At 42.5% G+C, this 12,373-nt stretch overlaps 1 protein-coding gene across 1 annotated transcript in view; it reads left to right on the forward strand.

Annotated features, from left to right (window-relative positions):
* The window catches only part of MND1 (meiotic nuclear divisions 1), a 226,310-nt gene that overhangs the window by 55,258 nt on the left and 158,679 nt on the right, over window positions 1-12,373 (forward strand). Inside the window, exon 4 of the mRNA XM_077279358.1 lies at window positions 11,845-11,993. Coding sequence (XP_077135473.1) covers window positions 11,845-11,993 — 149 coding nt within the window. The remainder of the gene's footprint in view (window positions 1-11,844; window positions 11,994-12,373) is intronic.

Raw genomic sequence — 12,373 nt, forward strand, 5'->3', positions numbered from 1 at the left:
TTCCTGCTATTCTATTTGATTGGGCTAAACCTCTATGCCTTTAATGTCTCCGCCACCTCCCCCAATACATCCTACATTATTCTTAGTTGTTTTCCTTCATGTAGAATGAACCTACAAGGAAAGAAAGGGTTTATTTTAATTCCGATATTTTCGTCCCATTGACTTGCATTGGTATCGGGTATCGGTATCGGCGAAATCCGATATTTTGCCGGTATCGGCCGATACTTTCCGATACCGATACTTTCCGATATCGGAAGGTATCGCTCAACACTAATTATGAGCAGTTTAGTGTGTAAACAAATGTGGACACCCTCTTCTGTTAACCCCTTAGTGATTTTTACAATTCTGACCACTGTCACTTTATGAGGTTATAACTCTGGAACGCTTCAACGGATCCTGCTGATTCTGAGATTGTTTTTTCGTGACATATTGTACTTCATGTTAGTGGTAACATTTCTTCGATATTACTGGCGATTATTTATGAAAAAAACGGAAATATTTCAAATTTTTAAAATTTTGCAATTTTCAAACTTTGTATTTTTATGCCCTTAAATCAGAGAGATATGTCACAAAAAAATGTTAATAAATAACATTTCCCACATGTCTACTTTACATCAGCACAATTTTGGAAACAAAATTTTTTTTTGTTAGGGAGTTACAAGGGTTAAAAGTTGACCAGCAATTTCTTATTTTTACAACACCATTTTTTTTTAGGGACCACATCTCATTTGAAGTCATTTTGAGGGGTCTATATGATAGAAAATAACCAAGTGTGAAACCATTCTAAACACTGCACCCCTCAAGGTGCTCAAAACCACATTCAAGAAGTTTATTAACCCTTTACGTGCTTCACAGGAACTGAAACAATGTGGAAGGCAAAAATGAACATTTAACTTTTTTTTGCAAACATTTTACTTCAGAACCATTTTTTTTTATTTTCACAAGTGTAAAAACAGAAATTTAACCATAAATGTTGTTGTGCAATTTCTCCTGAATACGCCGATACCCCATATTTGGGGGTAAACCACTGTTTGGGCGCACCGCAGAGCTTGGAAGAGAAGGAGCGCCGTTTGACTTTTTCAGTGCAGAATTGGCTGGAATTAAGATCGGATGCCAGAGCCCCTGATATGCCTAAACAGTGGAAACGCTGCACAAGTGACACCATTTTGGAAGCAAGACCCCTTAAGGAACTTATCTAGATGTGTGGTGAGCACTTTGAGCCCCCAGGTGCTTCACAGATGTTTATAACGTAGAGCCGTGAAAATAAAAAATCACATTTTTTTCTACAAAAATGATCTTTTTGCCCCCAAATTTTTATTTTCACAAGGGTAACAGGAGAAATTAAACCACAAAAGTTGTTGTGCAATTTCTCCTGAGTACATTGATACCCCATATGTGGGGGTAAACCACTGTTTGGGCGCACTGCAGAGCTTGGAAGAGAAGGAGTGCAGTTTTACTTTTTCAATGTAGAATTGGCTGGAATTGAGATCGGACACCATGTCGCGTTTGGAGAGCCCCTGATGTGCCTAAACCGTAGAAACCCCCCACAAGTGACCCCATTTTGGAAACTAGACCCCTTAAGGAACTTATCTAGATGTGTGGTGAGCACTTTAAACTCCCAAGTGCTTCACAGAAATTTATAAAGTAGAGCCGTGAAAATAAAAAATCCTTTTTTTTTCTCCTCAAAAATGATTTTTTAGCCTGCAGTTTTTTATTTTCTCAAGGGTAACAGGAGACATTGGACCCCAAAATCTGTTGACCAGTTTGTCCTGAGTATGCTGATACCCCATATGTGGGGAGGGGGGGCACTGTTTGGGCACCCATCGGGGCTCGGAAGGGAAGGAGCGCCGCTTGGAATGCAGACTTTGATGGGATGGTCTGCGGGCGTCATGTTGCATTTGCAGAGCTCCTGATGTACCTAAACATTAGAAACCCCCCACAATTGACCCCATTTTGGAAACTAGACCCCCAAAAGAGCTTATCTAGATGTGTGGTGAGCACTATGAACCCCCAACTGCTTCACAGAAGTTTATAATGTAGAGCCATAAAAATAAGAAAAATCATTTTTTCCACAAAAATTATTTTTCACCCCCAAATTTTTACTTTCACAAGGGTAACAGGAGAAACTGGACCCCAAAATGTATTGTGGAATTTATGCTGAGTAGGCTGATACCCCATATGTGGGGGTAAACCACTGTTTGGGCGCCTGGCAGAGCTCGGAAGGGAAGGAGCGGCGTTTTGGAAAGCAGACTTTGTTAGAATGGTCTGCGGGCGTTATGTTGCGTTTGCAGAGCCCGTGATGTACCTAAACAGTAGAAACCCCCCACAAATGACCCCATTTTGGAAACTAGACCCCCCCAAGGAACTTATCTAGATGTGTGGTGAGAACTTTGAATGCCCAAGTGCTTCACAGAAGTTTATAATGCAGAGTGGTGAAAATAAAAAAAAATATTTTTTTTTCCACAAAAAAGATCTTTTAGCCCCCAAATTTTTATTTTGACAAGGGTAACAGGAGAAATTGGACCCTAAAAGTTGTTGTCCAATTTATCCCGAGTACGCTGATGCCCCATATGTGGGGGTAAACCACTGTTTGGGCGCACGGCAGAGCTCGGAAGGGAGGGAGCACCATTTGACTTTTTGAGCGCAAAATTGGCTGTGGCGTTTAGAGACCCCCTGATGTACCTAAACAGTGGAAACCCCCCAAATCTAACTCCAACCCTAACTCCAACACCCCCCTAACCCTAATGCCAACCCGATCCATAATCCTAATCACAACCCTAACCATAATCACAACCCTAACCCCAAAACAACCATAACCCTAATCAGAACCCTAAATCCAACACACTCCTAATCTCAACCCTAACCTCAAACCTAACCCTAATCCCAATACACCCCTAATCCCAACCCTAACCTTAACCCTAATCCCAAACCTAACCCTAATCCCAACTCTAACCCTAACTTTAGCCGCAACCCTAGCCCTAACTTTAGCCCCAACCCTAACCCTAAATTTAGCTCCAACCCTAACACTAACCATAAATTTAGCCCCACCCTAACCCTAAATTAAGCCCCAACCTTAACCCTAAATTTAGCCCCAACTCCTCTAGCTGCCGGCCGGCAGATCATGGCGGCCGCACTGCGCATGCGCCCGCCATTTTCTTACCGAAGGAAGAAGCCGGCGGCCAGGAGGAGGACACAGGAGGACCCAGGGACACCAGTAAGTATGATAGGGTCCCCGAATCCCCCTATTTCTCTGTCCTCTGATGTGCGATCACATCAGAGGACAGAGAATTACACATCGCTTTTTTTTTTTTTTCTGCGGTCGCCGGTAAACAGTTAATTACCGGCGATCGCAAAACAGGGGTCGGTAAAAACCGACCCCGATCATGTTCTTTGGGGTCTCGGCTACCCCCGGCAGCCGAGACCCCAAAGTTCTCCCTTGTGCCGGCCGGCGGGCGCACTGCGCATGCGCCCGCCATTTTTTGGCCGGAAGAAGATGGCGGCGCCCATCGGGAGCCTCGAGAAGCACCGGGGGAGACAGGTGAGTATCTGGTTCGATCGGGGACCCCATTTCTCTGTTCTCTGATGTGCGATCACATCGGAGGACAGAGAAATTAAATGGCAAATCGCATATTTTTTTTTTTTTTTGTGACAGCCGGTAAACGGTTAATTACCGGCGATTGCAACTCGGGATCGTTAAAAAAAACCCCGAATCATGTTCTCTGGGGTCTCGGCTACCCCCGGTAACCGAGACCCCAGAGAAAATCCGACTCTGGGGGGCGCTATTCACTTTTTCCACAGCGCCGTTAATTAACGGCGCTGTGGTTTAAGTACCCTTAACTGCCGCCGTTAAAAGGCTTATCGGCGGTCTTTAAGGGGTTAAAGTAAAAAAACAAAACAGAAGCTAACCCCTTGATGACTAGCCAATATTGACCTTAATGACCAAGCCAAATTTTACAATTCTGACCAGTGTCACTTTATCATTACAAAAATGCCCAGACTCATATTAATCAGTAAGCCAAGCGCCATCACCTAGCTACCTGTATACCACTCCATTACAATATACTAACAAAGGAGAAACATAGGGGTTTTATGGTAGAAAAACTTACGACAAATCTTTATTAATACAATCACACGTATATTGACAAACAATTTAAAAAAAATATATATATATGATGGTAAAGGACACCTATGAGCAACATACAGCACCATATAAATATGAACGTTCAACGAAAAAAAACAAAAATATGAGGTAAATAACCCTATCCAATAGTGTGTCCAAACATATCCCCACAAGACCTCTAGGGGGAGGACAACACAAGTTCTGTCCCAATGGTTAATGCGTGATAATATCCACAGTTCATAATAGTTTCACATGCCACCATATAGGTACAAAGTTATAACATAGGTATAAGGCTAGGTTCACATTGCGTTAATGGGTTAACGCTAACGGACTGCGTTGCACGGCGAAAATGTCGCAATTAACGCCGTGCAACGGGTCCGTTAGCGCACCCATTGACAGCAATGTTATTTTTGCCTGTAGCGCATCGCTAGCGCATGCCATTTTCGGCACGCGCTAATGATGTGCTGTTCTTTTGCGCCCGAGGTCCGTTCCTCGCTACCGCAGATCGGGGATCTGCGCTAGCGGGGACGGCGAACGCGGACCCTAGAGAAACATTGCGTTAGCGCAATCCGCTAGCGCTATGCGCTTAACGGATTGCCCTAACGCAATGTGAACCTAGCCTTAGACAGAAAGAATAAGGGTTAACCTTACCGCTGCCGTAATGCGCAACTGGACGCACCCCAGTGTCACTTTATGTGGTTATAACTCTGGAAAGGCTTCAGCACATCACACTGTTTTTTCGTGACATATTGTACTTATGATAGTGGCAAAATTTATTTGATGTGACTTGCTTTTATTTATGAAAAAAACAAATTTAGCAAAAATTGTGAAAATTTAGCAATTTTCAAACTTTTTTTTTTTCTGCCCTTGCTAGTTATGTCACACAAAATAGTTAATACATATCCCTCCCACAATCAACTATAACAAATCTCCAAAACGACTTTCCTTTCCAGTGGGTTACTAAACACTTGGACTATTTGGGAGTGAAACTGACGGCTAACCTAGACTCTCTCTACACCGCCAACTATCCCCCCATGTTTCGAAAACTTCGCCTTTTGCTTCAGTCTTGGGAAAAATTGCATCTTTCATGGTTAGGCCGTGTGCGAGCCCTAAAAATGTCTATCATTCCCAAGCTACTTTACTTATTTCGAGTCTTACCAATCCCTATCCCATCGCACTTCCTTAAAATGGCCCAAAGAGCAATAGATGCTTTTGTTTGGAGGGGAGGCCTCCCCAGGGTTAACAAAGCTACTCTCTACCGACCGCCTAAAAGGAGGTTTGGGAGTTCCCAACCTCTCCAAATACTACCGCGCAGCTCAATTAGGCCAACTGACCCTGTATCATGCCTACACCGAACCCCCATTATGGCTTTCTCTAGAAGCCGCAGAACTACAACCCGACACTCTAGACACAATACTATGGATTCTCCCAACCCAACGTAAACATATTTCAAACCCCATAATAAAGCATTCCCTTGCAATCTGGGACTCCCACAAGTACTCCTCACAACTAATCTCACCCTTTTTGCCTCTCGCCCCAATTTGGGGTAATGTTCTATTTCCCCCAGGTATGGGTCCCCTAAGATACTTCTGTAAGTGGGTTGAAGCGGGGATAACTAAAGTCCACCACCTCTTTAATGTAGACGGGATTATCCCATTCCCAACCCTTAGAGAAAAATATGGTTTCCCCCCCGGAGAGGTATTTCGTTATTTACAACTTAAGAACTTTATCAGCTCTTTACTGAAGAATTCTGATCCCCCATACTCTTTCACTCCATTTGAACAAAGATGCCGTCAAAACCCCCACGCCCCAGGTACTATATCTCTCCTCTATTCGCAAATCAACTCCCCCTCACATAGAAATTGTCTAAAATATACATCTCGATGGGAGTCCGATATTGGATCTACCCTGACTGATTCCGAATGGTCCCAAATTTGGTCCTCCTCAACTGGAGGAATCCTAAATACCCTTATGTTAGAAACTAATTATAAAGTATTAACCCGTTGGTACCTGACCCCAGCAAGAGTAGCTAAGGCAGTGGCCAACTACCCCTCAAACTGCTTCAGAGGATGCAACTCTACTGGAGATATGTTCCATACCTGGTGGCTATGCCCGATGGTTAGGAGACTGTGGATCAGAGTCTACCATTTAGTTTTCTCGGTCACAAATATAAACCTCAGAAAGAACCCCTGGGAGGCTCTGCTCAATAAACGCATCCCCAACATTCCCAAACACACCCAGGCTCTTATATCATTTACATTTCTAGCAACCAAGCAAACAATAGCTTTGGCCTGGAAAAAAACAACTATAGATTTTTCCGCAGTTAAGTCTCGCCTCTCTTGGTATATGATTAATGAGAAACTGTCGGCCATTCTCATGGACAAAGTCGGTAAATTTGAAAGAATATGGCTTCCCTGGGCGGAATATACCAACCACACTCCCCTTGCGGTACCTGTACTTTATCTAACCAACCCTGAACTGTCTGATTCAGAATAACCCTTCATAATTACTGTACACAACGCAATCTCACCCTCGGGCTTCCCCCCCCCCCCCCCCTCTCCCTTTTTTTTTCTTTTCCCCCATTCGTGCCTTACTCCATCTCCCCCCTACCCCTTGTAGTTGTTTGATTAAGAACTACGTGTTATTTGCTTACACGCTTTTTATGCACACGTTGATTTACAGTTTGTAATGATACCTGAGTTATTGCATCATTTGTAAACTTGAAAATGTTTCAATAAAAACTTATTGTTGAAAAAAAAAAAAATAGTTAATACATAACATTTCCCATATGTCTACTTTTCATCAGCACAATTTTGGAAGCATTATTTTTTTTGGTTAGGAAGTTAGAATGGTTAAAAGTTGACCAGCGATTTCTCATTTTTTCAACAAATTTTACAAAACCATTTTTTATAAGGGACCACATCACATTTGAAGTGACTTTGAGCGGTTTATATGAAGTAAAATACCCAAAAGTTACACCATTCTAAAAACTGCACCTCTCAAGGAGTTCAAAACCATATTCAAGAAGTTTATTATTAACCTTTTAGTTGCTTCACGAGAACTGAAGTAATGTGGAAAGAAAAATTTGAACACTTTAACTTTTTTTTCACAAAAAATGTACTTTAGACCTAAACTTTTTTTGTATTTTCACAAGGGTAACAAGAGAAAATGGCCCACAAAAGTTGTTCAATTTCCCAAGTACAGTAGTGCAGTGGGGTTGGTGCAGTGCGACAGACAGGGACTACAGGAAAGTTCAAAGCATAGTGTCTTTAACCCCTTAACGACCGCCAATACGCCTTTTAACGGTGCTATTAACCGTATAACGGCGACCGCAAAAAAAAGTCAGATTTTGCCATTTAATTTCTCTCTCCTCTGATGTGATCGCACATCAGGGGATAGAAAAATAGGGTCCCCCAATCCCCCCCCCCCCCCCCCCAGTGCTTCACGGAGTTCCTGGACCTGTATCCATCCCACGGCCGCTGGTGCCTTATGGGAACAAAATGGTGGGCGCAGTGCGTCCACCAGGATCTGTTGGCCCGCACCCAGTAACAATGAGGTTTCTCCTACTGGTTCATTTTGATCACTGTGATGGGGTTTATCACAGTGATCAAAATAAAAAAAAGTAAATAAAACCCCCCTTTATCACCCCCTTAGTTAGAGAAAAATAATGAAATAAAAAAAATATTTATTTCCATTTTTCCATTAGGGTTAGAGTTGGGCTAAAGTTAGGGCTATGGTTAGGGTTGGGATTAGGGTTAGGTTTGTGGCTAGGGTTAAGGTTAGGGTTGGGGGTGTGTTAGGGTTGTGGTTAGGGGTGTGTTTTTATGGTTATGGTTGGGATTAAGGTTAGGGGTGTGTTGGGGTTAGGGTTAGAGGTGTGTTAGAGTTAGGGTTGGAGTTAAAATGTGGGGGTTTCCACTGTTTGGGTACATCAGGTGGTCTCCAAACGCGACATGGCGCCATCATTGATTCCAGCCAATTTTGCGTTCAAAAAGTCAAATTGTTCTCCCTCCCTTCTGAGCCCTGCCATGCGCCTGAACAGTGGCTTTTCCCCACATATAGGGTATCAGCATACTTAGGAGAAATTGCACAACAAATTTTGTGGTCCATTTTCTCTCTTGTGAAAATAAAAAAAAATTGGTTCTAAAGTAAATTTTTGGGGAAAAAAGTAAAATGTTCATTTTTTTCTTTCCACATTGCTTTAGTTCTCCTAAAGCACCTGAAGTGTTAATAAACTTCTTGAATGTGGTTTTGCGCACCTTGAGGGGTGCAGTTTTTAGAATGGTGTCACTTTTGGGTATTTTCTGTTATATTGACCCCCCCCCAAACTCACTTCAAATGTGAGTGGTCCCTAAAAAAAATGGTTTTGTAAATTTTGTTAAAAGAATGAGAAATTGCTGGTCAACTTTTAAAATGTTTCCAAAATTGTGCTGATGTAAAGTAGACATGTGGGAAATGTTATTAAGTATTTTGTGTGACATCTCTCTGATTTAAGGGCATAAAAATTAAAATTTTAAAAAATTGCAAAATTTTTGAAACTTTCGCCATATTTCCGTTTTTTTCATAAATAAACGCAAGTCATATAGAAGAAATTTTACCACTAAAATGGAGTACAATATGTCACGAAAAAACAGTCTCAGAATCAGCGTGATCCGTTAAAGCGTTGCAGAGTTATAACCACCTAATATGACAGTGGTCAGAATTGTAAAAATTGGCTTGGTCATTAAAGGGAACCTCTCACCCCTCCACCCCCCCCCCCCCACCCCCACCCAGGCGTTTTTAACTAAAAAACACCTTGTGCAGCACTAATGCTGCATTCTGCCAAGGTGGCTCTTTTAGTTCGGGTCCCTGCCAACGCTGAAATAATCGATTTTAGAATTTGCCCCTCATACCTGCAGTTTGTCAGGGGGGCATGTCTTTTCCCCCTTGACACAAACGCCTCCCAGCCGTCACTCAGGGCTTCCGGGCACCACCTCCATTTCCTTCCTGAACGTCCCCCGGCACCTGTGCTGTAAGTTCCTATCATGTGATGGGAGTCGAAGAGCAGCGCAAACTGCGCATGCCAGAAAAAAAAACTTACAGCGCAGGTGCCGGGGACGTTCAGGAAGGAAATGGAGGTGGCGCACGGAGGCCCTGAGTGACGGCTGAGAAAAGACATGCCCCACTGACAAACTGCAGGTATGAGGGGCAAATTCTAAAAACGATTATTTCAACGTTGGAAGGGGCCCGAAATAAAAGAGCCACCTTGACAGAATGCAGCATTAGTGCTGCACAAGTTGGCTCTGACTTTTAGTTAAAAACGCCTGGGGGGAGGGACAGGTTCCCTTTAAGTAGCAAATTGGCTCTGTCACAAAGGGGTTAATGTCCAAAAGAAACTTACAAAGAACAACGGAATCCTCTCGATCGCAGCCGGGGCGTCAAAACAGTCTGTATCCGAGCCTTGTGCAACAGCACCACCGTGTCATGCTGAGGGGCGCCAAGCATTCGCTTCCCTTGGCTCTGTGTTAACTGCACACCTAAGCTGGATGTTGCAGAGCCACCTGCTCTGCAGTTTGCAAACAAACTCTGACCCGCCCAACTCTTGATGCAGGGTTTTTAAATGTAATCTGTGGCCATGGGCCACTTAGAAGACCTGGTCTGGAGGGATCTAACTGCCCCACTACCATCCTGTAGTTCGTCCCAAAAATAAAAGCCCATGCCGGGTTTTCTTAAATCTGCCTTGGGCAAATAGCTTGCCCAAGACCAAACTTACTTTTATTTTGCACTGCAATCACATCTATGCCTGTGACTGCAATGCACTCCAGCGGCCTCAATATGCTTCTATGCGCATCCTGGGGTATACATGTTGACCCTTGCATATGATCCTCACAGTACGCAGATACCCCATTTGTGGGATAAATCTACTGTTTGGGCACACGGCAAAGGAGCACCGTTTAAATTTTTGAATACAAAATTGGCTGGAATTGCGTTTAGAGCGCTCCTGCTGTGCCTAAACAGTGGACACTCCCAAGTGACCCCATTTTGGAAACCACACCCCTCAAGGATTTTATCCAGAGGTATAGTGAGCAATGCGAACTCTGCTTCAGCAAAATGGCCGCCGCGATCTCCATCTGCGCACGCGCGGCATCCCGCGGCCATATTTCTGAAGCCGCGGCCAGCAGAGCGCCGCTTCTGCGCACGCGCGGCCAAAGGAAGATGGCCGCCCCCACCGATCACCAATGAAATAGCGCACATCGCGCTCTTTTCACTCCCCTGTGCAGTGGATTCGGGACCTTGGACATGAGCACACCACTACGCCACCAACGGAAAACTAAGCAAGATCTGGGGGAAGACACCACGCCCATCTGACCAGACCAGCCTGATTGACAGGCGAAAACGACTACTTTGGTAACGTATTTCGGCAGCATAGGTGGGGAATCGGGGTCCACAAAATACACTATTGCAATGCACAGCTCAGGCCCTATTTAACAGTATTTTTATCTCATATGGAAAAAACGGGGTGACAGGTTCCCTTTAATTTCACATGTCCCTATCATATGGTCAAATTATTTTCCATCTTTTCTAGTAGTACCATAATTTTTGTCCAGGTTTTTTTTTTAATGTTTTTAAATTTTTGTGTTGAACTATAATTCAAAAGCAATGTCTGAGGTTCATTAGTTGGTATTCAGTACATTTATATTGAAAATTCCATTTGTCAGTTTCAAGTTTAATTTCAGTGACCATTATGGGTTTTTTCTTACTTTAACAGAAGATAACCAACAATTTTCTCCACCTCAGAAAAGTAGATGCAGAAGAACACCTATATTGATGAAGGAATAGCAAATTATTATTTATAAAGACCAGATGGCACTAGTATTCTAGCATTTTTGAGTAATGCTAAAATTAAACCTGGTTTTATGAGATCCATCTACAGTTATGCCCAAAATACGTTAAACCTCCAAACATTTCATAAAACCATGTCCATAAGGCTGAAATGTGTGTTAGGAGAAAATGTGTGGCGTTATTAAAAGGTCCAATTGCACGTCTTTAAATTCACACATCCAACATTCAAATTACAAGTACAGACTATAATGTCAAGATTGGTCACAGGTTTCTCGATCTTAACTCCTCACTCGTATATTTTTTTTTATCTACCCTCACTCGTATATTTTTTTTTTATATATTAAAACTTGATATAGAGTACCAATTTCATCCAAATAATGGAAAAAAAAAACAGGATAGAAAATTCTAGTAATATTCTTTTTACGTTTCATCAGCATGGCACAGAATGCTGACTTGTGTTTTCAAAGTACATTGTATCTGGATGATCTGTCATATCTGTTAAGACCTCTCGATTGAACAGAGCCCAAGAATGGTGCAATATGCATGTCACTAAAAGTGACATTAACTGTTTCCAAGAAAGGCTTCCTTGCTCCCAGAGTGTATTGTACATTCACACTAAAGGCATCAAAACTATGAATTATCACATGTGGAATTATATACTTAACAAAAAAGTGTGAAATAACTGAAATTATGTTTTATATTCTAGGTTCTTTAAAGTAGCCACCTTTTACTTTGATGACTGCTTTGCACACTCTTGGCATTCTCCTTAAATTTATTCAATGTATAAAATTCTCTGTGACATGTTGTAGGTGGGATAATAAAGCCATACCCAGTCAGTGGGTTGCATTAGCATTACTCCCTGTATACGTGTCCCCGACTAATAGATTTATGATTGCCGACAGCTTCCATGTCCGTGAAGGATGTCCTGCAAAGCCTAGTGGATGACGCAATGGTAGATTCTGAGCGCATCGGCACTTCCAATTATTTTTGGGCATTTCCCAGCAAGGCTCTTCATGCGCGAAAGCGAAAACTGGAGACATTGGAAAGCCAGGTAATTCTGACTTCTAACATCTAATGTACAGATTGTGGACTTTTTTGGGGTTCTCCTTTATTGTACATAATGGAAGCACTGTGTTTAGTCACATTCACACTGCCTGCACCAATACATATCCTTTGTTTCCACATATAATGTGTGTTTATTGTTTTATATTTCATGTACTTTGCATCTTTAGTGAATGGGGTATTTAAGAAGCAATTCATTTTCTTAAGCTGTGAGCGACCTCAAATACTGTGCATAGTACCGAGTGACTGTCGTGCCGTTACACATTTGTGTTTGCTTTGTAGTTTTGAGCAAATGATACAGAAATGTATCTGCCGAAATCCTAAATCAACGCTGTACAGCTTGTATCAGAAAGGTACTGTTCACTTTCC

This window comes from Ranitomeya variabilis, chromosome 1, assembly GCF_051348905.1.
Source record: "Ranitomeya variabilis isolate aRanVar5 chromosome 1, aRanVar5.hap1, whole genome shotgun sequence".
Lineage (NCBI taxonomy): Eukaryota > Metazoa > Chordata > Amphibia > Anura > Dendrobatidae > Ranitomeya > Ranitomeya variabilis.